The following is a 20,938-nucleotide window of genomic DNA, read 5'->3' on the forward strand; positions in this document are numbered from 1 at the left end:
GCAAATAGCTAACTACAAGAAATTTAGTAAGAAAATTTGCGGGAAAAAAAAGTGTAATTATTTTTAGACTGAAAGAAAAAAATGTTAAATATAGACCAAGAAGGGAAAAAGACGAAATGAAATCCGTAAAAGACCTACTAAAACATCTAAATGACGAAGATAAACAGAACTTAGAAGAGGAAGTAGAAGAAATCCATAGAATGGGACCATATCAAGAAGGAACAGTGAGACCAATTAAGATATTACTAAAATCACAAGCAGCAGCAGAAGAAGTACTATATAGGAAAACAAAACTCAGAGAAACCAGAAGGTTGCAAAGATATATATATATATATATATATATATATATATATATATATATATATATATATATATATATATATATATATATATATAAAGAAAAATAGAAACAAGGAAGAAAGAAAGAGACAACGAATTGGTGGCAGAAGCAAGAGAAAAAAATAATGAAAGGTCAGAGGAGAAGAAGGCATTTTTGGAGAATTATAGGAGACAGGATAAGGAAATGGTATATAAAAAGAGAAAGAAGAAAAAAATGGAGCAAGTTTAACTAAAATGATAAGAACAAGAGATTAAAAATGATGTATACAAACATAGATCGGATTTTATTTAGTAAATTGGAATTAAGAGATTACATAAAGAAAGAAGAACCAGATATTGTATGCCTGGTGGAAACAAAGTTAAATGAGGCAATAAAATAGACATAGATAAAAGGTATAATATATGGAGGAGAGACAGAGTGGGTAAAGGAGGAGGAGTCATGATGATGTTAAGGAAGGAGATAGTGGTAAATCAAGTGGAGTTTGGGGAAGGAAAATCAGAAATACTGTATGTTAAGATACATATTAATAAAAAGGAGTTAACAATCATTGGAACATATGTGCCACCAAAAACAAACTCATGGACTAACCAAGAATATAGAGACATGATAGATGACACAATAAGGAGTCTTACAAGAATCATTAAAGAAAGGAGAAAAGTGATATTGGTAGGAGATTTCAACTGTAAGGAGGTAGACTGGGAAAATTATGAAAGTGGTATGGGGGAAGATGCCTGGGGAGATAGATTCCTGAACCTAATGATAGATAATTTGATGGTCCAAAGAGTAAAGGAAAACACAAGATTCAGAGGAAACGATGAGCCGGCAAGATTAGACCTAGTTTTTACAAGGGATATACCAATTAACGATGATATAAGATACAAGTGCCCATTGGGAAAGAGTGACCATGTAATATTAGAAATGGATATAGAAGAAGGAAAGGAAGATAGAGATGAATCATACAAAGGAGACCGATTAAATTACAGAAAGGCTGATATTGAGAATCTCAAGAACTATTTTAAAACGTAAACTGGGAGGAGATGGAAAACTCATTAACGGTTCAAGAGAAATATAACTTATTTTTGGAAATATACAAAACTGGGGTCAGGAATATGTCCCGAAATATAGACCTAAAGAAGAAGGAAAGAAAGATTGGTTTAATGCAAGATGTGCTAGGGCAAAGGAGAAACGAGATGGAGCATGGAAAAGGTGGAGAAGAAACAGAAATCCAGAAAATAAGGAAAACTTCAAAACAGCAAGAAATGAATATGCTAAGGTGAGAAAGGAAGAAGAAAGAACTATGAAAAGGACATTGTCGAAAAATGTAAGGAACAACCAAAATTGTTCTACAGATTCATAAATGGAAAAATAAGACAAAAAGAAACAATAGAAAGGTTAAAAGGAGAGAACGGAATGGTGGAAGACCCAAAAAGTATGGCAGAACTGTTAAATAGTAAATTTCATGAGGTCTTTACTAAGGAATCCAAATTTGAAAGACCACAGGGTAATAGAGACTGTCCATATGAAAGAGATTAAAATAACCAAGCTTGAAATAAAAAAGTTGATGGAACTAGATGAAGAAAAGGCAATGGGACCAGATGAAGTCTCACAGGCAGAATACTGAAAGAATGTAGGAAAAAACTAGCAAGTTCTATATACAACATCATAAAATGCTCAATAGAAAATGGAACAGTGCCTGTGGAGTGGAAAAGAGGTGAGGTGGTTCCCATATATAAGAGCGGAAGGAAGGAAGAACTTTTAAATTACAGACCGGTATTACTAACTAGTGTAATATGCAAGATGTGTTAAAAAGTAATAAAGAAGCTATGGATTGAGTTTCTTGAAGACAACAAATTATTATCAAATAGCCAATTTGGTTTTAGAAAAGGTCGGTCATGTGTAACAAATTTATTGAGTTTCTACTCTAGAATAGTTGATAAAGTACAAGAGAGAGAGGGATGGATTGACTGTATTTATTTAGATCTAAAAAAGGCGTTTGATAAAGTGCCACATGAAAGATTACTATGGAAGTTAGAGGAGAAGGGTGGCTTAAAAGGAAGCACATTGAGATGGATGAAGAATTACTTGAGGGGAGAGAAATAAGGACGATAGTTAAAGATATGAAGTCCAAGTGGAGAACAGTAGACAGCGGAGTGCCACAGGGGTCAGTATTGGCGCCAATACTTTTCTCGTATATATAAATGACATGCCAGAGGAGTGAACAGCTACATAAATCTGTTTGCGGACGATGCGAAACTGTGCAGAGTCATTAAACAAAAGAGGATTGTGAAATACTACAGGAAGACTTAAACAAGATCTGGAAATGGAGCAAAAAATGGGAGATGGAATTCAATGTGGACAAAAGCCATGTCATGGAAATGGGAAAAAGTGAAAGACGACCAGTGGGAATCTATAAGATGGGAGATGGAGTAGAACTAGAAAAAGTAAAAAGGAAAAGGACTTGGGAGTGACAATGGAAGAAAACAATCAACCGGTAAGCCATATTGATAGAATTTTCAGAGAGCGTATAATTTGCTAAGGAATATTGGATTAGCATTTCACTATATGGACAAAGAAATGATGAAGAAATTGATAAGTACTAAAATAAGACCTAGATTGGAATATGCAGGAGTTGTGTGGACCCCCATAAAAGAAACACATAAGGAAATTGGAGAGACTACAAAAAATGGCTACAAGAATGGTTCCAGAATTTAAAGGGATGACATATGAGGAGAGACTAAAGGCTATGGATCTACCAACCCTGGAACAGAGAGAGAGGGGATCTGATACAAGTTTATAAATTGATTAATGGAATGGATCAAGTGGATAATGAGAAACTAATCCTGAGAGAAGAATATGACATTAGAAGCACAAGATCGCATAGTAAGAAACTGAGGAAGGGAAGATGTCTGAGAGATGTTAAAAAATTTAGTTTCCTGCAAAGATGTGTTGAGACTTGGAACAGTTTGAGTGAGGAAGTGGTGTCAGCAAAGAGTGTACATAGTTTTAAAGAAAAATTGGATAAGTGTAGATATGGAGACAGGGCCACACGAGCATAAAGCCCAGGCCCTGTAAAACTACAATTAGGTAAATACACACATGAAGAAATGATGAAATTGATAAGTACTATAATAAGACCCAGATTGGAATATGCAGGAGTTGTGTGGACACCCCATAAAAAGAAACACATAAGGGAATTGGAGAAACTGCAGAAAATGGCTATAAGAATGGTTCCAGAATAAGGGATGACAGATGAGGAGAGACTAAAGGCTATGGATCTACCAACCCTGGAACAGAGAAGGGAGAGAGGAGATCTGATACAAGTTTATAAATTAATTAACGGAATGGATCAAGTGGATAATGAGAAACTGATCCTGAGAGAAGAATATGACATTCGAAGCACAAGGTCGCATAGTAAGAAACTGAGGAAGGGAAGATGTCTGAGAGATGTTAAAAAAATATGGTGTCCACAAAGATTTGTTGAGACGGAACAGTTTGAGTGAGGAAGTGATGTCACCAAAGAGTGTGCATAACTTTAAAGAAAAATTGGATAAGTGTAGATTTGGAGATGGGGCGACATGAGTGTAAAGCCCAGGCCCTGTTAAACTACAACTAGGTAAATACACACATATACATGCACTACCAGCGCCTCTCGAGGACAAAACGCACACCACTCGCTCCCCTAAACACCGCGTAGTGTAGTGGTTAGCACGCTCGATTCACAATCAAGAGGGCCGGGTTTGAGTCCTGGCATGAGGAGGCAAATGGGCAAGCCTCTTAATTTGTGGCCCCTGTTCACCTAGCAGTAAATAGGTATGGGATATAACTCGAGGGGTTGTGGTCTTGTGTTCCCGGTGTGTTGAGTGTGTTGTGGTCTCAGTCCTACCCAAAGATCAGTCTATGAGCTCTGAGCTCGCTCTGTAATGGGGAAGACTGGCTGGATGACCAGCAGGCGACCGTGGTGGTGAATTACACACACACCATGTAGTGTAATGGTTAGCATGCTCGGCTCATAACCGAAAAGGCCTGGGTTTGAATCCTGGGCGCAGCGAGGCAAATGGGCAATCCTCTTAATGAGTAGCTCCTGTTCACCTAGCAGCAGGTAGGTACGGGATGTAACTCGAGGGGTTGTAGCCTTGCTTTCCCGGTGTGTGGAGTGTTTTGTGGTCTCAGTCCTACCCAAAGATTGGTCTATGAGCTCTGAGCTCGCTCTGTAATACACACACACAGATTATATGAACACTACTTTTGTTTATTTATTGTTTAGTTTGCCTGGTAAATGGTTAAGAGGAGTGTCACCCTTGGAGTGTGGAACTGTGTGAAGAGAGCATTGAATTAGGGAAGAGTTACTGTGCAGCAAGAAAAGATGACTGAAAAGAGGTGTGGTGCACTGGATGGGGCCCATTGGTGTATGGATGCAGTAAAGAAGTGCCCTGCATCTGTCGTGTTCTCAGGATTGGGGTGCATGTGTAGGTGCATGGTGGGAGTGGTTTCATGATGAAGGGAAGGATCAATCAGAGTGTGTTGTCTTGTCTTTCTAGTTGTCCTGTACCTAAGCTCCTGGAGTGTGGTATGATGATCCTTGAAACTTTTCCTTTCTACCATGAGTAAGCAATACTAAAGATATGAATGGTGCAGGTTTGGGTGTGTGCGATGCTTTGTCAGGGCCACCATATATGGGACTGCCTGCCTGGTTTGCAAATATTTTTTTTTTTTGCACATGCTTATTTATATTATGTTGTTACATATACAAATACCCATATGTGTGCCTATCTTCCCTATCCCAGCATAAAATAATTATGTTTCACCTGGTGACTGCACCATCAATGAGCATTGCAGTGAGTGTCGGCACCTTTAGGAGACTCAGTGTAAAGGATTCGTGGCTTTTTTGGAGGGTGGTTGTTCTCAAGGTAAGAAACGACATATGTCGTCTGGAGGCTCTGGAGACACAGAGAAACAGCAGCAGTTCCTCCAATTCTTCGTAGGCCTGCAGGTTCAAAGCTTTTTGAGTCACATGCTTTCAGTCATGGCTACCTTGGTTAATGGTTGGCTGTTTTGCTTTCTTCTCCTTTGGGCTCTCCATTTTCTGGTTTTGTGTCTCGGCCACTTTTGATGGTGTTTTGGCACAAGATGAAATGTGCTCTTAAGTTCCATCCCCACAGATAACATCGGGGTTTTGCCACAGCCCTGGAGGTGGCCGAGTGGTATGACATTCTTGTGTGCTGCTATTTGAAAACTGGCAAGTGTTGGCTCCATCAGGGGAGTTATGCATTAAAAACAGAAGGGTTCTGCTTCTTCTGTGTACTTACCTGGGAATCAGTTCAACTGGGACAAGTCTGAGCTTGTTCCCAACCAGAGAAAGCCGTATCTCAGAATGGTTTTGGACTCACAAAGAGCCTAGTTTTTCTGTCTCCAGATTGTGTTGGCTGGCTACAAGAGGTGGCCCAATGCTTCCTTTTGCACAAAGCTTCACCAGTTTCCCTGTGGAGGTCATTGATTGGTCATCTGGCATCCTTAAAGAGGCCGATTTCAGGTGGTTGCGTACAGGTGTGTTCCTTTCAGTGTTATCTGGAAGAAAAATAGAACACAGCTTCTGACCCAGACTGGTGGAGAGCAGCATACAATCACCAGCATCTTGAAGATTTAGCCTGGTGGGTGGCTCCAGAAGATCTCCTGACGGGTGCTCCATTCATGGAGCAGAGTGTTTGCAGGTTCATCCCGGCATGGGTGGGGGCACATCTGGGAACCTCCTTGGCATCAAGAGTATGGAGTCTGGAGGGAAAGGGATTCCACATAAACCAGCTGTGGCTTTTGGCAGCTTTTTTATCCCTACAGATGTTTTGTCAGTATCTGCCAGGCTCTGTAGTGTCTGTAATGTCTGACAGTATGGTGGGGGCATATCTAAGGTGCTTAGAGTGTTCTTCATGAATGTTGATATAATTTTGTGCTTCCAATGAACAATACATACCTCCTCCCCACACAGATGGCTTGTGCTGAACAAGAGTAATGAATGTTTTTCCTTCCACACTGGGGAAAGTCAGCTGTGTTGCCAAACATTGTGAATGTGTTGATTGTTTTGCCTGTGTTTTATCTGTAAACACAGTGCGTTAATTTGTCAAGTATACAGTCATGAACTTAGTCACCAAGATATTTGGTAATTTAACTGAGAACAATGGCATTGTCAGTCAGCCAAGCATTTGTGTATGATAGAAGTCATTACCTTATTAGCTTGGTAATCAGACAGCTGTTTACTCAGTCATTGAGGTAATAGGCCATTCATTATCTCATTCAGTGTTTTAAGCTTGTCAATACTAACTTCCGTCCTTGCCTTGCAGGAATCCAGTCAACCAAGGAGTGCATGTAGGCGACTGTTGCTCCAGCCTAGAACCAGCATCACCACCAGAAATTCCAAGACAGATAACAAGGACTCAGCTGGCTGTGAAGAGGATGCCACAGGGGACACTGCCTCTGATAGGTATGCTACACCACTGTTGGCTGTTTGCCTTAACACATGCAGCAAAAAGTCCTTAAATGAGCCTGTAGAGAGCAAGCAGAGCAGGTCAAGAGTAGGGCATGGCAAGCGTTCACATGTCAAGGACTGCAAAAAGTACACACAGAAGTCTATCTCTCCCTTTTTCCTGAGACAAACCAAGTAACTGTCTGTTACTTGGTCCTTGTACAAGCAGGTTCATATGTATGTTAATACATAGTAGAGAGAGAGAGAGAGAGAGAGAGAGAGAGAGAGAGAGAGAGAGAGAGAGAGAGAGAGAGAGAGAGAGAGACTTTGTATGGACAAAGGAAAATGTTATTTATATTAGCTCATTTTTAGATTAATATGGACTGAGGGGAAGAGAGAGAGAGAGAGAGAGAGAGAGAGAGAGAGAGAGAGATTATATGTACACAAAGGAAAATGTGTTATATATGCAAGCTCAATTTTACATTTATATTAAACGCTTATAATAAAGGGAGGGAGAAAGAGAAGGTATATATGAACACAAATGGAATATTTTTTTTTTTAAAGCAAAGAGTTTTGTAGCATTTGAGTGAGTCATTACAGTACCACAGCAGCAGCAGCTCATTTGTCATTATAGTGCCACAAGGCAGCCCAGTGAAACATGGAAGTTTTGGGTCATGTAGTGCCAGGAAGCAGCTCAGTAAAATAGGCAAGGTTTGGATCATTATGGTGCCATAAGGCAGCTCAGTGAAAGCTTCAGATTTTTGGTTGTTAGTTCTTAATTCAAGTGTTGCTGTTGTGTTTAGACAAGTAGGTTTGACATCTGTGAATATGAATTGTAGGTTTGACATCTTTGAATATGAATTGTGACTTGAATACTGCATTACAATTAAAGCAGTTGCTCAGTGATGGCGTGACTTTCTCCATCAAGGGCATGTTTATTTATTAATTTAATTTTTTGATGACATGTGTGTGTATGTATGTGTACACACCAGTGCTTTTCAATGTTTTGCTTAAGTTATTTCATTAATTATAAACACAGATTATCAATGCTCTAGCTATCCTGTGTGTGTGTGTGTGTGTGTGTGTACAGTAAGTGGCAAGTATTGCAGAGTTGTGTGTGTCATCTAGATGAGTGAGAACAACCTTGTCTGTTTCTCCATGCAGAGGGATTGACTCCCTTGTGTTGAGGGAAAGCAGGGACTTGTGGGTGATAGTGGTACTGTTGTGTTGAGTTGTGGCTTGTGAGTGGATGCTGTGAAGATCGAGTGGTGGTTCGTCCCACGTGACAGTGTTGGAGGCGAGGGGTTGGGAGGTGATGAAATTTCAGATGGAGTCATTGCTAGCAATTTCAGTGTTGAGTTGTCAGACTAGAAATGGATTGCTTGCTATTCAATGTAAACAGTTGAATAATGACTTTCTAGGGATGAAATCTACTTTAGGGAGGAGTTACTTAGGTAAATCTCAGTTTTATGAAAATACAGCATACATACTTAATCCCTCTGAGCACATGTATCATCTGAAGCAGTAAATCTAACACACAGAATCTTATGTATAATTCATTTGTATATACACATCATCTTGTACACTACACCTGTTGAAACAATACACTTCTATCTTTATGAATGATGTTCAGATTATTATAGACAGTTGTTTGATTGCTAGAACATTGTGCCAAGTGTGGTGTATCAGGTGACAGCAAGGGATGGGGACCATATCATGTTCATAAGATGCCATCACCCTGGCCATGGGACACCATCCTAGGTATGGGACATCACCACTCTGGGCCTGGCTTGGTATTGTGACACTAAGAAACTTATGAAGATCACATTCAGTTTGATATTGACAATTTAGATTATATACAAATTGACTTCCAAGGTGATGAGCAGCTTATGTCTAACTATGATGAACCAAATACCAATATGTATAACATAACATACCATGGCTGTCATTACTGTTTGTCACAATGAGCCAGCAACATGATTAATAGTATTGTCTTGTGATATCTTTCATGAATTTTCTAATACAACTTATTACAATATATGTAAAGAAAAATGGAATTCAGTCCTCTACCATTTCTATAAAAGTGTTAGGATGATTTGTATTTTAATTCTTTATTTTGAATCATGGAAAAGTTCAATTTTAATTAAGTGACTTTAGAATTGTGTCAGTTTGATATTCACTAGTTAAGTATTATGTTAATGCTAACTTTGTCTGTCATTGGCTTCACCATCATTGCAATGCTCATGTATCTTCCTAAGTGTACTGTGATCTCCCATGTTTAACTCCTTGTCATGATCACTATTTACACCCATTGTTAATACGTAAGACTGCTGTCATTGGTGCTGTCTTTACTACATCCATAATAATTCACTATAATAAAGTCTGGTTTCAGTTCCGCTCACTTATTATTCACAACCACCACCATAAGAGTTGTTCTGTTTAGTAATGCATTGTCAGAGTCAGTAATAAGTGAACAAAAGCAATCCTGAAGATCATCACCATATTATCATTATTTGTTAACAAGTTTCTTTCTTGTGATACTTTTGATGTCTGCTGTGTCAACAATAGTGGGTGTGTGTGTGTTTCACTGTTTGATCTGCTGCAGTCTCTGACGAGACAGCCAGACGTTACCCTACAGAACGAGCTCAGAGCTCATTATTTCCGATCTTCGGATAGGCCTGAGACCAGGCACACACCACACACCGGGACAACAAGGTCACAACTCCTCGATTTACATCCCGTACCTACTCACTGCTAGGTGAACAGGGGCTACACGTGAAAGGAGACACACCCAAATATCTCCATCCGGCCGGGGAATTGAACCCCGGTCCTCTGGCTTGTGAAGCCAGCGCTCTAACCACTGAGCTACCGGGTGTGTGGGTGTGTGTGTGTGTGTGTGTGTTTACCTGTTTGTGTTTAAGTCATGAATGTTGGTTGTTTGGAGCACAATCTCTGAACCTGACGTGACCTATATTTTGTTTCCATGTGTCTTAGAATGACATTATGTAACTCAGGATAAGTGAGTATCCTCCCTACCTTATTGCAAATAAGTGCTTATATCTTGCCAGTTCATTACATTACTGTACTGCACTTGGTAGTTTACTGATTGTGACACTGGATATCACACTGATTGGAGTAGGGAGCAATTACTCCTTGGCTAAAACACACCTTTTAAGGTGACTACCATGTTCTGCATATCCTACATTGGCAGAGTTTGACAAAAATTACACTGCTTTAGGCTTATGTATTGCCCACTTTAATGTCACCTTCTCCTTATTCTGCTTCACCACAGTGCAGCTCCAGATACTGCCAGGAACTCAATACCACCTGATTTTATTAGGTCACCCCTTTTACTCTTAAGTTTACACCTTATATGAACTACTGACATAATGTATTGTTCTTGCCAAGTTTGGCCTTCTTGGTGCTAACTCAGTCCAGAGACTTATCCAATGTTGTAAAGAGTATGCACACTCTTACTAAGCAGAATCAAAGATTTCTTGTCTCAACTCCTCCATCGTTTAAATGGTTGTCTTCAGTCTGAACACTACGCATCAATCTGTAATGTCCTGGAAATGTTCAGCTACAAATTTGAAGACAGGACAAATTGGTCAATAGAGTTCATCACTGGGAATGATTGAACCACTAACAGGACTCAGTCAACAGAAGTTTAGTGTGTAGCCAGTCAAGCTAAAGTGATCACCAAGGCCCAAGGGAATCTGCGACCTTTGACTGTTCTCGTGATGCTGAAGAAAAGAAATTAAATGTTGAGATCAGACTCCTTACTGAAGTATGGAAGAGAGAGGGAGATAATCATGAGTGGTGCAGCAAGTACATGTAAGGTATGATGTTGTAGTGTTGCTTGTGCTTTGTGGTATAACATGTATGTATGTATGTATGTATCAGATGACTTTTTGCCTTTGTTAAACTTATTTGCAGTTTTGGGATTAAGTTGTTATTATTATTGTTATTATTATTATTATTATTATTATTATTATTATTATTATTATTATTATTATTATTATTATTATTATTATTATTATTTGATTTTTATTATTATTTTTTATTACTACTACTATTATTATTATTATTATTATTATTATTATTATTATTATTATTATTTTTATTGTTACCAGTAGCATTAGCATTATCATCATCATCAGCATCATCATCATCAGCAGCAGCAGCAACAGCAGCATTATTACTAGTAATCTGTCAGGTTACTCAAGTGTTGTCGTTGCAAATTCATGTTCCTACTACTAAAACTTGTGTTACTTAATTGCTAAAATAGTCTCTCTCTCTCTCTCTCTCTCTCTCTCTCTCTCTCTCTCTCTCTCTCTCTCTCTCTCTCTCTCTCTCTCTCTCTCTCTCTCTCTCTCTCTCTCTCTCTCTCTCTCTCTCTCTCTCTCTCTCTCTCTCTCTCTCTCTCTCTCTCTCTCTCTCTCTCTCTCTCTCTCTCTCTCTCTCTCTCACTCTCTCTAAACACACACACACACACACACACACACATATATATATATATATATATATATATATATATATATATATATATATATATATATATATATATATATATATATATATATATTTCTAGTAGAATTAGTTTGGTTTTGTATGTTGATCAAGTTGAAGGATGATACTCTGCTCTGCCCTCCTCCCCTTGATTAGCATGCTGGGCTGACTTGGTGCCTTGCCTTGCCTCCCTGCCCTCCTCCCCTTGATTAGCTGGCCAGGCAGGCTTGGTGCATTGCCTCACCTCCCTGCCCTCATCCCTTTGGTTAGCTGGCCAGGCTGCCTTGGTGCCTTGCTGTGGCTCCCTGTCCTTACTGGCTGGAGGGAAAGATGGTTCCTCCTTTAAGTTTTTTTTACCTGTGTATAGTGAGTTTGTGTTGCAAGCTAATAATGTAATATTCTTGATATGTAGCATCAGAGAGGGAAGATATGGAAAACTATAGTTTACTTTCTATTTACATCAATAAAATGTTTATGAGTCATCTGTATTACTTTTACCTTATCCTAATTCTTAGTTGAGTTTCGGGAGGCGGTGGCCGAGTGGATAAGGTGGTGAGCGTGGGGTTGGGCAGACAGTCGTTCACATGTAGATTCAAATCCCACCAAGTACGGCCTTGAAACTTTGCCATTTGTCGAGTGGTTTAAAGTTACCTACATGTCATCATGATGCCCAGGTTCTAGGTGGTTACATCAAAGATGCACATGGGTGGTGACATGGGCCCTTATATGGGTACCACTATAAATGAAATTGCCTCCGCTGCTGATGGGTTGAAGCTTAACAGTGCTTCCAATATTCTTCGAGTTACCTACAGGTGCTATAGGCCAGGACATAAAAAATAAGACAAAAATGGTTAAGATTTTGTGGCTTTTAAAGCAACATCTTGTCAAAGGAGAAAGAGATTTATATTTTGTGTCACAAGGAGTCGGAAGTTTTCCTTTACGATAGTTTGTTATGCTTTCCTTTATCTATCTGAGATACTTCATGGGCCTTGTTCATTTGCCAGACATTCCTTTCCATATCTCTAGACTTTTTATTGCATTTGATTTAATTATTCCACAGTTCATATATTCTACCTTCCCATAAGAAATTATAACTCATTAGCTTTCTTTACACACGAACACATTTCTTGTTACTTGTCTCAGCCTCACAAATTCTCTTGTGCTCCACTGCACCTCTGTCTCTAGACCAGACTGGAATAAAAGTGTGAAATTGAGCTGGACACGTGTGTTGAGCACAATTGGTGAACAGAGAGAAGCAGATTAGCAACCAAGGTATGGTAAGTGATGGCAATGCAGATAGGTTACTAAACTTACTGGGACATATGGGAAGGTGACTGATGAGTGGAGGAGGTAGTGGACTAGTTAAAGCTTAAAATGACAATGCTGAGCTGTGTGGAGAATAGAGAGATACATATTGTGTGCTCACTTCTGAAAGCAAAACTTTCTTGATTTAGTAAGACTGACTGCAGGAAAGGACACATCAAAGGTTAATAAAAAGCTATCTGTATTCAATATTTAATGACTTCACTGTTCTTCCTCAGTACATAGTTATGTACTAGAAATCCATGAGTGGCAGGTGACACTATGGCACAGTAGTGTGCATCATAAAGATATAGAAAATGTATAGGTGATTCAGTAAAAACAAAATGAGCCTTGTCATTATTTCCTTATATGGCACACAAAACTGGTAACTTAGGTGAAGGTTTTCATTCTTATTCCAACACTGAAATATTCCTTATTTAGAGGGAAGAAACAGGCTTCATTATCAGTAACTTTCTAAATGACAGCATGCTTTCATAGGCTATGTATGTACTGATCTTGCTCAAATCCTGAGCACCTCTTTGTGCAGCATCATTACACCATTACAGTGTTTGAATGCCCTGGCTGTATTTAGGATGCAAACAGTCTTACCCTGAAGGTTGGCTCTCCTAACTAACTCAGTATGACCTATCCCACCCCACGCCATCATGCAACACATTTCTTTGCTTCATTGCGTCCTTATGCTTTGTCAGGTGTGGCTTTGCTGTCTGTATTGCTGGGGGTTCATGCTCATTCTTCATCTGCTGTTGATTTATTCAAGATGTCTTGTTTCAATATCCTGGTTGTCATATGTATGGTTTGCAGTTGTTTTCTGATGCAGAAGTTGTTGTGGTAGTTATCAACTTGTCATACACCAGTGTCTCACTTTTGCTTCAGTGTTGAGAGCCTCATTGTCACTCTCAGTCTCAGTTATGAACCTTTTTTTCAGTATCTGTTTGTCATTCTTGTCATCAATACTGTGCTTTGTGAATTTCTCAACTTGTATACCAATGCAAGTTAAAGAAGAAAAATGTATGGCCATTCTCTGTACTGGGTGGGAGGCTCTAGCTGACTCAGCATCACCTTGCCAAGGTGGAATGGAAGAGGAAGCTCTTCAAAGTCTGGGTGTGTGGCAGAGAGGGAGAGGGCTAGAGCATACAGGCACAGGAATGACTGAAGACACCTCCATTGCAGCCATGCCCAGGAAGGAGTATCGCAAAAAGGGTGACGTGGGCATAGTGTGCCACCATAAGTGATTGGATAGCTACACTCAAATTTCTGTGTACTTTCAGAGTGGGTCCACCATCTCTTGCCATCACTGTGGAGGACCCTGCCACCACCACCACCACCACCACCACCACCAACAACAACAACAACAACAGCAATAGAGCAGCTGCCTCTTACACACTGCAAATGACTTCAACCTTCACCGCCAGTGCTTTTCCTCCTCCGCCTCTTCACCACAAGGTTGATTCATCTCCCCCTCCTCGTTCACTTAATTCTTCAAGAACTGGTCTTCCTCCTTCCTCAAAAAAAAGTGCTCCTCCTCCTAATCCTCCTCGTCCTCCTTATTCTCGTCCTCTTCTTCCTCTTCCTTCTCTCTCTCCTCTTCTTGATCTTTCTCTTCAATACACACCCTCCTCATCCTCTTCCTCCTCTTCCCTTGTTGCCTCCAACCTCCTTCCCACACTCTCTCTCAGGCAACATTTATTTCATCCTTTCATACAATACCCTCCCCTTCTCCTTGCTCTTCCCAGACATTCCTCTTTGCTTCCTACTCCTCCCAGGCATGCTTCTTTGCTCCCTGCTCCTCCCAGGCATCCATCTTTGCTCCTTACTCCTACCAGGCACCCCTCTTTGCTCCCTGCTCCCCCCAGGCACCCCTCTTTGCTCCCTGCTCCCACCAGGCACCCCTCTTTGCTCCCTACTCCTCCCAGGCACCCCTCCCCCATGCAACCCTACTTTTCCCTTCCTTCTCCATCCCTCTTTGTCTTCCATAAGTTCTTTCCTCCATCATACTAAAAAGTCTCCTTTCCATTGTATTCTTTGTATATCTGTGTGTGTGTGTGTGTGTTCATTTATCTGTCTATATAACTATTTGTCTATTTTTATCTACAGTTTTACAAATGGGTATAATATTGAAGAATTTGATGTGTGTAGTCTGGACCTACTCTGTTGTGAATTATCTTTGTAGGAACTCAAAGGTTTAATTGGTCATTGTACATTTGGTGCTTGGTGTGTTTATTCTTCCAAGATGTTAGTGCAGGAATATCAGCAAGTCAGGAGTTCATCGTAGAAGCTAAGTAACCTCCTCCACTCACCTCCACTGTGCTCTGCATCTTGCTTCAGTGAAGGCCCATGACTGTCCATCAACAAAACCTGAAGACTAGTACCTACACTTTTTAGCAGATCAGAGTCCTAAAGATAAAGGAAAACAAGAAGCACAGTGGAAGTGATTGCAGAAAGTGACTTGGTCTTTACACACATTGCAGTTGACTAGAGACTTAAGCAGAAATGTGAAAGATTGAGTGACAGCAGAATGAACTTGAATCTGCAGTATTTGACTTGGTGTTTATTGAAGGCCTATAGGTCTGTGTTTCAATCCTTGGTATACAAGACAGCAGCTGTGAGAGCTTTCTAATGGAATAGAAATAGTCATCACATGAATTAGAATGCACTGCAAGTTTCATACAAGATTTCCCAAAGATGGTGATGGATTTGTCAGAATGCTCTGTTGGGAGGTCAGCTTTGGATCAAATGGGCAGAGAGACATGGCTGCTGGAACTCTCACTATGATAGACAGCTCTTTAGAATGTCTGATATTCTTTATTCTTATTCTTATTATGTATTTATTTACTATTATTATTATTGATTTCTTTAATGTGAAATGAGCTCTGGCCAAGGACAAAAAAAATAGTGAAAAAAAAAGACCCATTGAAGATACTAATCAATAAGCCAGCTGTGAATGAATCTCAGTGACCACAATGGTGATGCAAATTCTTGTGTGAGTGTGTGAGATGTTTGCCTGTGTGATTGGCAAATATAAAAATATGTTTCAATACTATAACTGTAATTGTGATAATGGCACCACATGTCAAGGAGATTTGCTCCCTCTTTGATAGGTGTAATGGGACACTGGTGCTTTACAGGCCATAGTGATCACAATGCCTGTGTACAAGTGTTAATGTAAGTTATATTTTTGATAAAGCTTGTTGTATTGCAGTGGTGTTGGTTGTTAGTTGTATAGTGTTACATTACAAAGGGTTTTAAAATAGCAACTATTCATTCAAGAAGCTCAGTACCACAAACTCTGCCTTCATGGTGGGGCATCTCCTTGGAGTGATGTGGGGTGGGATGTTTGTCACTGCTGCTCCTCTGTGCTGCCTTCATGGTGGGGCATCTCATTGGAGTGATGTGGGGGTGGGACGTTTGTCACTGCTGCTCCTCTGTGCTGCCTTCATGGTGGGGCATCTCATTGGAGTGATGTGGGGGTGGGATGTTTGTCACTGCTGTTCCTCTGTGCTGCCTTTAGCTACTTGGACTATAGTCATTGTAATAATATACAAATCATTGGCATCAAAGAAAATACGGAAAGTGAAACTTAAGAACAAACTGTGGTGCAAAATATGTATTACCACAAGATTTCTGTTTATATTATATTTGCTTGTATCTTTCTTTGTTTCTGTATGTTGTTGATGTAATGTTTCTCTCTTATATAGTGCCTTTTTTAATGTTGTGCATGATATTTTAGTTATGGTTGCCTTGTGGGATTGCCAGCCTGTTATATATTGTAGATAGATTTCATATTCTAGTTGTTCATAATAAGTTACTTTCATGAATGTAAGGGTGAGTAAAGCTTTATGAATAATAGCAGAATGTTAGAGAGTGTCCAGTCAGCAGTCTAGACCACCACCTGTCCAATGCTAGCATGTCTATGTGAGTACAGGAAGCAGAGTGTTTCTTGTCTTGGTCCATCACACAGTACTGATGCACTTGAATACATGTATACCAGAATCTTTTAAATGTTTGCTTTCTCCTTCCTCCTTTTTGTGTTCCCTTCCTCCTTAGCATCATTACTACCATGTATTAGCAAGGCAGGTTTAAGGTTTACCTTGGACATACTTTACTACTTGTTTATCACTCATCAAACATACTTGTGTGCACTTTGGCTGTTTAGATCATTCAGCTTTCCCTCAGCCCTCAGTTATTCTATCTCTTGTTTGATCTTATTGGTACTTAGTGGTGTAGCATAGTCCTGAAACAGATTGATGAAGGTGATGGGTGGGAATGGCTAGACAATTCATAGTGGACAGCCACATGTAGGACTTTTTACAAATTCCCATATATTCTAACAGTGGTATACTCTAGCAGCTAGAGTATACCACCACCAGCCTTTCAGCTAGAGTCTAGCTGAAAGGCTGGTGGTGGTCTGTGAACCTGTTGACCAGACCACTGTCTAGTATTATTGTTCCCTGAGTGGTTGTGGGGATTCACAGCCCTGCTGATCCACATCACCACACCACCACCTCCCTTCCTGAGGTATTTAGATGGCAAGCCTTAATATGACCTAGAGCAATGTTGATGTGTGCTGGTATTGCTTTGCTCTTTATATTCTTATTACTTAATGTGTCATAGTAACTAGACCAAAACATGAACACTTTTCATTTTTAGTTATTTACATGTCATGATAGATTTTTTTTTTTTTCAGGTAGATAAGGGATAGTGAAGAGTGTTAAACTTCTAAACATGTTTTGAATCTCTCTCTCTCTCTCTCTCTCTCTCTCTCTCTCTCTCTCTCTCTCCATTAATCTATGCATCTTTTTTTTTTATTGAGTCAAGCTCGTTATATATATATATATATATATATATATATATATATATATATATATATATATATATATATATATATATATATTCTTATTTCAGTTTCATCACATTTTTCTGTGATTACATGCAGACTGCAGTCTTTGCTTCCTCACTCTGCGGCATAATACATATATTCCTGATGCAGTGCGGAATTTTTATTTAGAAGACTATTATATTCTGCACATCATCCCATATGCTTGAAGTACGTACCATGTAGTATTCTGGAGGCTGATGATGATGATGATGATGTGTGTGTGTGTTTGTGTGTGTGTGGGGTGTTTCACCTATTGTGTAGATCGTTAATTCTCTCTCTCTCTCTCTCTCTCTGTGTGTGTGTGTGTGTGTGTAGTATATCAAAGTTATTTTTCTTGCAGGAAAACGACCTCTGGACTACGTTATCATCTCTTAGTGTGTGTGTGTGTGTGTGTGTGTGTGTTGCACAAGCAGATGACGTACGTGCGACTCAGGTGTGCCAGAAAGTTTCCACCGCGTGACTATACAAGTATTTATAAAGTGTAGGTAGGCGGGACTGTGTGCAGCTTTACATAATTATAAAAGTTAGAGTTTGGTTTACTCTGAAAATCATTAATATTCAACTCCAGTAATTTGTAGTCGTTTCTAGGTAGATAGAAAGCTTTTAGAGTGCGCCATCCTTCCATTAATTTAGTCCTGCAATATTTATATGCACTATTACAAGATTTAAGCAGAGAGCTGATGTCATGAATTAAAACTGATCGTGGCAATCCCAAATCTAATGTTATCATGTACCCTTATGATTGACAGCTGCATGGCAGACGCCAGCTGTTGTTCCAACAATTACACAAGCAGAATCATCGTCGTTTATGTACACTTTCACACTAATCCTAAGTATCATGTACTACTTGCTTGCATTTATGATACCTTTTGTTTCAGTAAGCAAAGGCTATTCGCATAACATTCCAAATATAGGATTGAAAAATAGTATTTGAAAGACTGGTGACATTCCGAAGCTAGTTGCGCCTTCCTCACCCGGGAGGGAGGCAATGGTGTTATAAATATATTATTTGCTGCGCCTGGACACGTCTGGTTACTGTTGTCTCTTGCCGGTAGGTAGAGTAGGTGTTGGCGCGCCAGTACCCAGACTGCCATCAAGGATCAACACCGGGGAGAGAGAGAATGGGTGCCGTGATCCGTCCTCTGGCGAGGCCTGGCGCCGGGCGGGGTGGGGTGGGCTGGCGGACCCAGCCTACCGGGGATCAGGGACAGGCTGGGGCGGCTCAGACTCAGGCTCAGTGTGCGGTGCGGTGCGGAACTGAGAGGACGAGCGTAGCCTTACTATCTACAACCATGGCTGGAAGTGGTCCCAAAGTAATCACGTTGGAGAACATGAACTCCCAGGTGAAGAAGATGGAGTACGCGGTGCGCGGCCCGCTGGTGATCCGCGCCACGGCCATCGAGAAGGAACTGCAGGCGGTGAGTGTATGTGTGTGACTGTGACTGTGGGTGTCTGTAACACGGCGTGACGGCAGCCTGGCACTGGCAGGCCGCGCGCCCAAACTTTGCTCACTAGTCCCTAACTTTGTGGCGGCGGTCTCTGTGGCGTAGTGTTGCAGTGACGTGTCACGTCACTCCCCAGTGCTGAGTGTTACAGTGACATGTATCACGTCACTCCCCCGTGCTTAGTGTTGTAGTGACATGTCACGTCACCCTCCCATGCTGAGTGTTGCAGTGACATGTGTCACGTCACCCTCCCGTGCTGAATGTTGCAATGACATGTCAATTCACCCTCCTGTATTGAGTATTGCAGTGACGTGTGTGGTGACAGTATTGTGTCAGCCTCTCGTGCTGAATGTTTAAGTGTTGTGTCACTCGCGTGCCGAACATTACAGTGACATGTGTTACCCTCCTGTGCTGAGTGTTGCAATGACATATGTTGAGTGTTGTCACATATCATGCATTGAGTGTTGCAGTGTTGTCATTTGTTCATTCTTGATGAGATTATCAATTAATTTATCATTCACAGTCTAAATTAATTCATTCTATCCTCTCCCCTTTTACACACACACACACACACACACGCACACAATGACATACTTTGTGAGTGTCAATTTGGTTTTAGAAAAGGGCGTTCATGCACGACAAACCTGATATGTTACTATTCGAGGGTGATAGATGTAATACAGGAAAGAGATGGTTGGGCTGATGGAATATATCTGGATTTAAAAAAGGCCTTTGATAAGGTACCACACCAGAGACTGATCTGGAAACTTGAAATGGTAGGAGGAGTGCATGGCAGTTTACTAAAATGGATGGAAGACTTTTTGGTAGGAAGAGAAATGAGAACAATAATTAAGGACAGACCATCAGAATGGGGCTTGGTGGAGAGTGGAGTTCCACAGGGATCAGTGTTGGCACCAGTAATGTTCGCGGTCTACATAAATGACATGGTGGATGGGGTGTCCAGTTATGTGAGCCTATTTGCAGACGATGCAAAATTGTTAAGAAAAGTGAGATGTGACAAAGATTGCGAACTACTCCAGGAAGACTTGGACAGAATATGGAAATGGAGCTGTACATGGCAAATGGAGTTCAACACGACAAAATGCAAGAAAATAGAGTTTGGCAAGAGTGAAAGAAGAATCAGGAGTATGTACAAGATAGGAAATGAAGACATAAAAACCAGTCATGAAGAAAAAGACCTTGGGGTGACAATTACCAATGACCTATCGCCAGAGAGACATATAAACAAAATAATTGGAGAAGTATTGAACTTATTGAGGAACATAAGAGTGGCGTTTGTATATTTAGATGAAGAAATGATGAAGAAAATAATTACTGCAATGATAAGACCGAGGCTTGAATATACAACAATACAGTGGGCTCTGAACTTAAAGAAACACATAAGGAAACTAGAGAAAGTACAGAGGGCTGCAACAAAAATGGTGCCTGACTTAAGAGATTTGACTTATGAAGACAGACTGAAAAGAATGCAACTTCCGACCCTGGAAAACAGAAGAGAAAGGGGAGACCTGATAGCAATATACAGAGTGATGATTGGCATGGAAAAATGGATAGGGAAGATCTGTGTATGTGGAATGAAAGAATGTCGAGAGGGCATGGGAAAAACTAAAATGGCCACTTATAGGAGAGATGTGAAAAAATATAGCTTCCCTCATAGAAGGGTGGAAGCATGGAATAGTTTAGACGTGGAAGTGGTCAACGCAAGGAATATTCATGATTTTAAGAAAAAGCTGGACATTAATAGATATGGAGACGGGACAACACGAGCATAGCTCTTTTCCCGTATGTTACAATTAGGTAAATACAATTAGGTAAATACACACACACACACAAATAAAGTGTTAAAAGATAATTAGTTTTAGAATATTATTGCTTTATTTTGCTCTACACGTCTCTCTCTCTCTCTCTCTCTCTCTCTCTCTCTCTCTCTCTCTCTCTCTCTCTCTCTCTCTCTCTCTCTCTCTCTCTCT

The 20,938-nt window shown here is 40.2% G+C and overlaps 2 protein-coding genes across 5 annotated transcripts in view; both read left to right on the forward strand.

Moving 5' to 3' along the window:
* Positions 1 to 16,620, forward strand: part of LOC123506595 (proline-rich protein 36-like) — a 49,686-nt gene extending 33,066 nt beyond the window's left edge. For 3 of the 4 annotated variants that reach the window (XM_045258831.1, XM_045258832.1, XM_045258833.1), the window contains 2 exons: positions 6,673 to 6,812; positions 13,895 to 16,620. In XM_045258831.1, coding sequence (XP_045114766.1) covers positions 6,673 to 6,812; positions 13,895 to 14,624 — 870 coding nt within the window. In that variant the 3' untranslated portion in view covers positions 14,625 to 16,620. Of the gene's footprint in view, positions 1 to 6,672; positions 9,191 to 13,894 lie in introns of those variants that run through there. The other variant, XM_045258834.1, reaches the window with a different exon arrangement.
* Positions 16,621 to 18,477: 1,857 nt separating this feature from the next.
* LOC123506505 (alanine aminotransferase 1-like) overlaps positions 18,478 to 20,938 on the forward strand; it is a 47,936-nt gene continuing 45,475 nt past the window's right edge. Inside the window, exon 1 of the mRNA XM_045258636.1 lies at positions 18,478 to 18,920. Within this exon, the coding sequence (XP_045114571.1) occupies positions 18,624 to 18,920 (297 nt within the window). The 5' untranslated portion in view covers positions 18,478 to 18,623. The remainder of the gene's footprint in view (positions 18,921 to 20,938) is intronic.

Source organism: Portunus trituberculatus, chromosome 20, assembly GCF_017591435.1.
Source record: "Portunus trituberculatus isolate SZX2019 chromosome 20, ASM1759143v1, whole genome shotgun sequence".
Taxonomy (NCBI): domain Eukaryota; kingdom Metazoa; phylum Arthropoda; class Malacostraca; order Decapoda; family Portunidae; genus Portunus; species Portunus trituberculatus.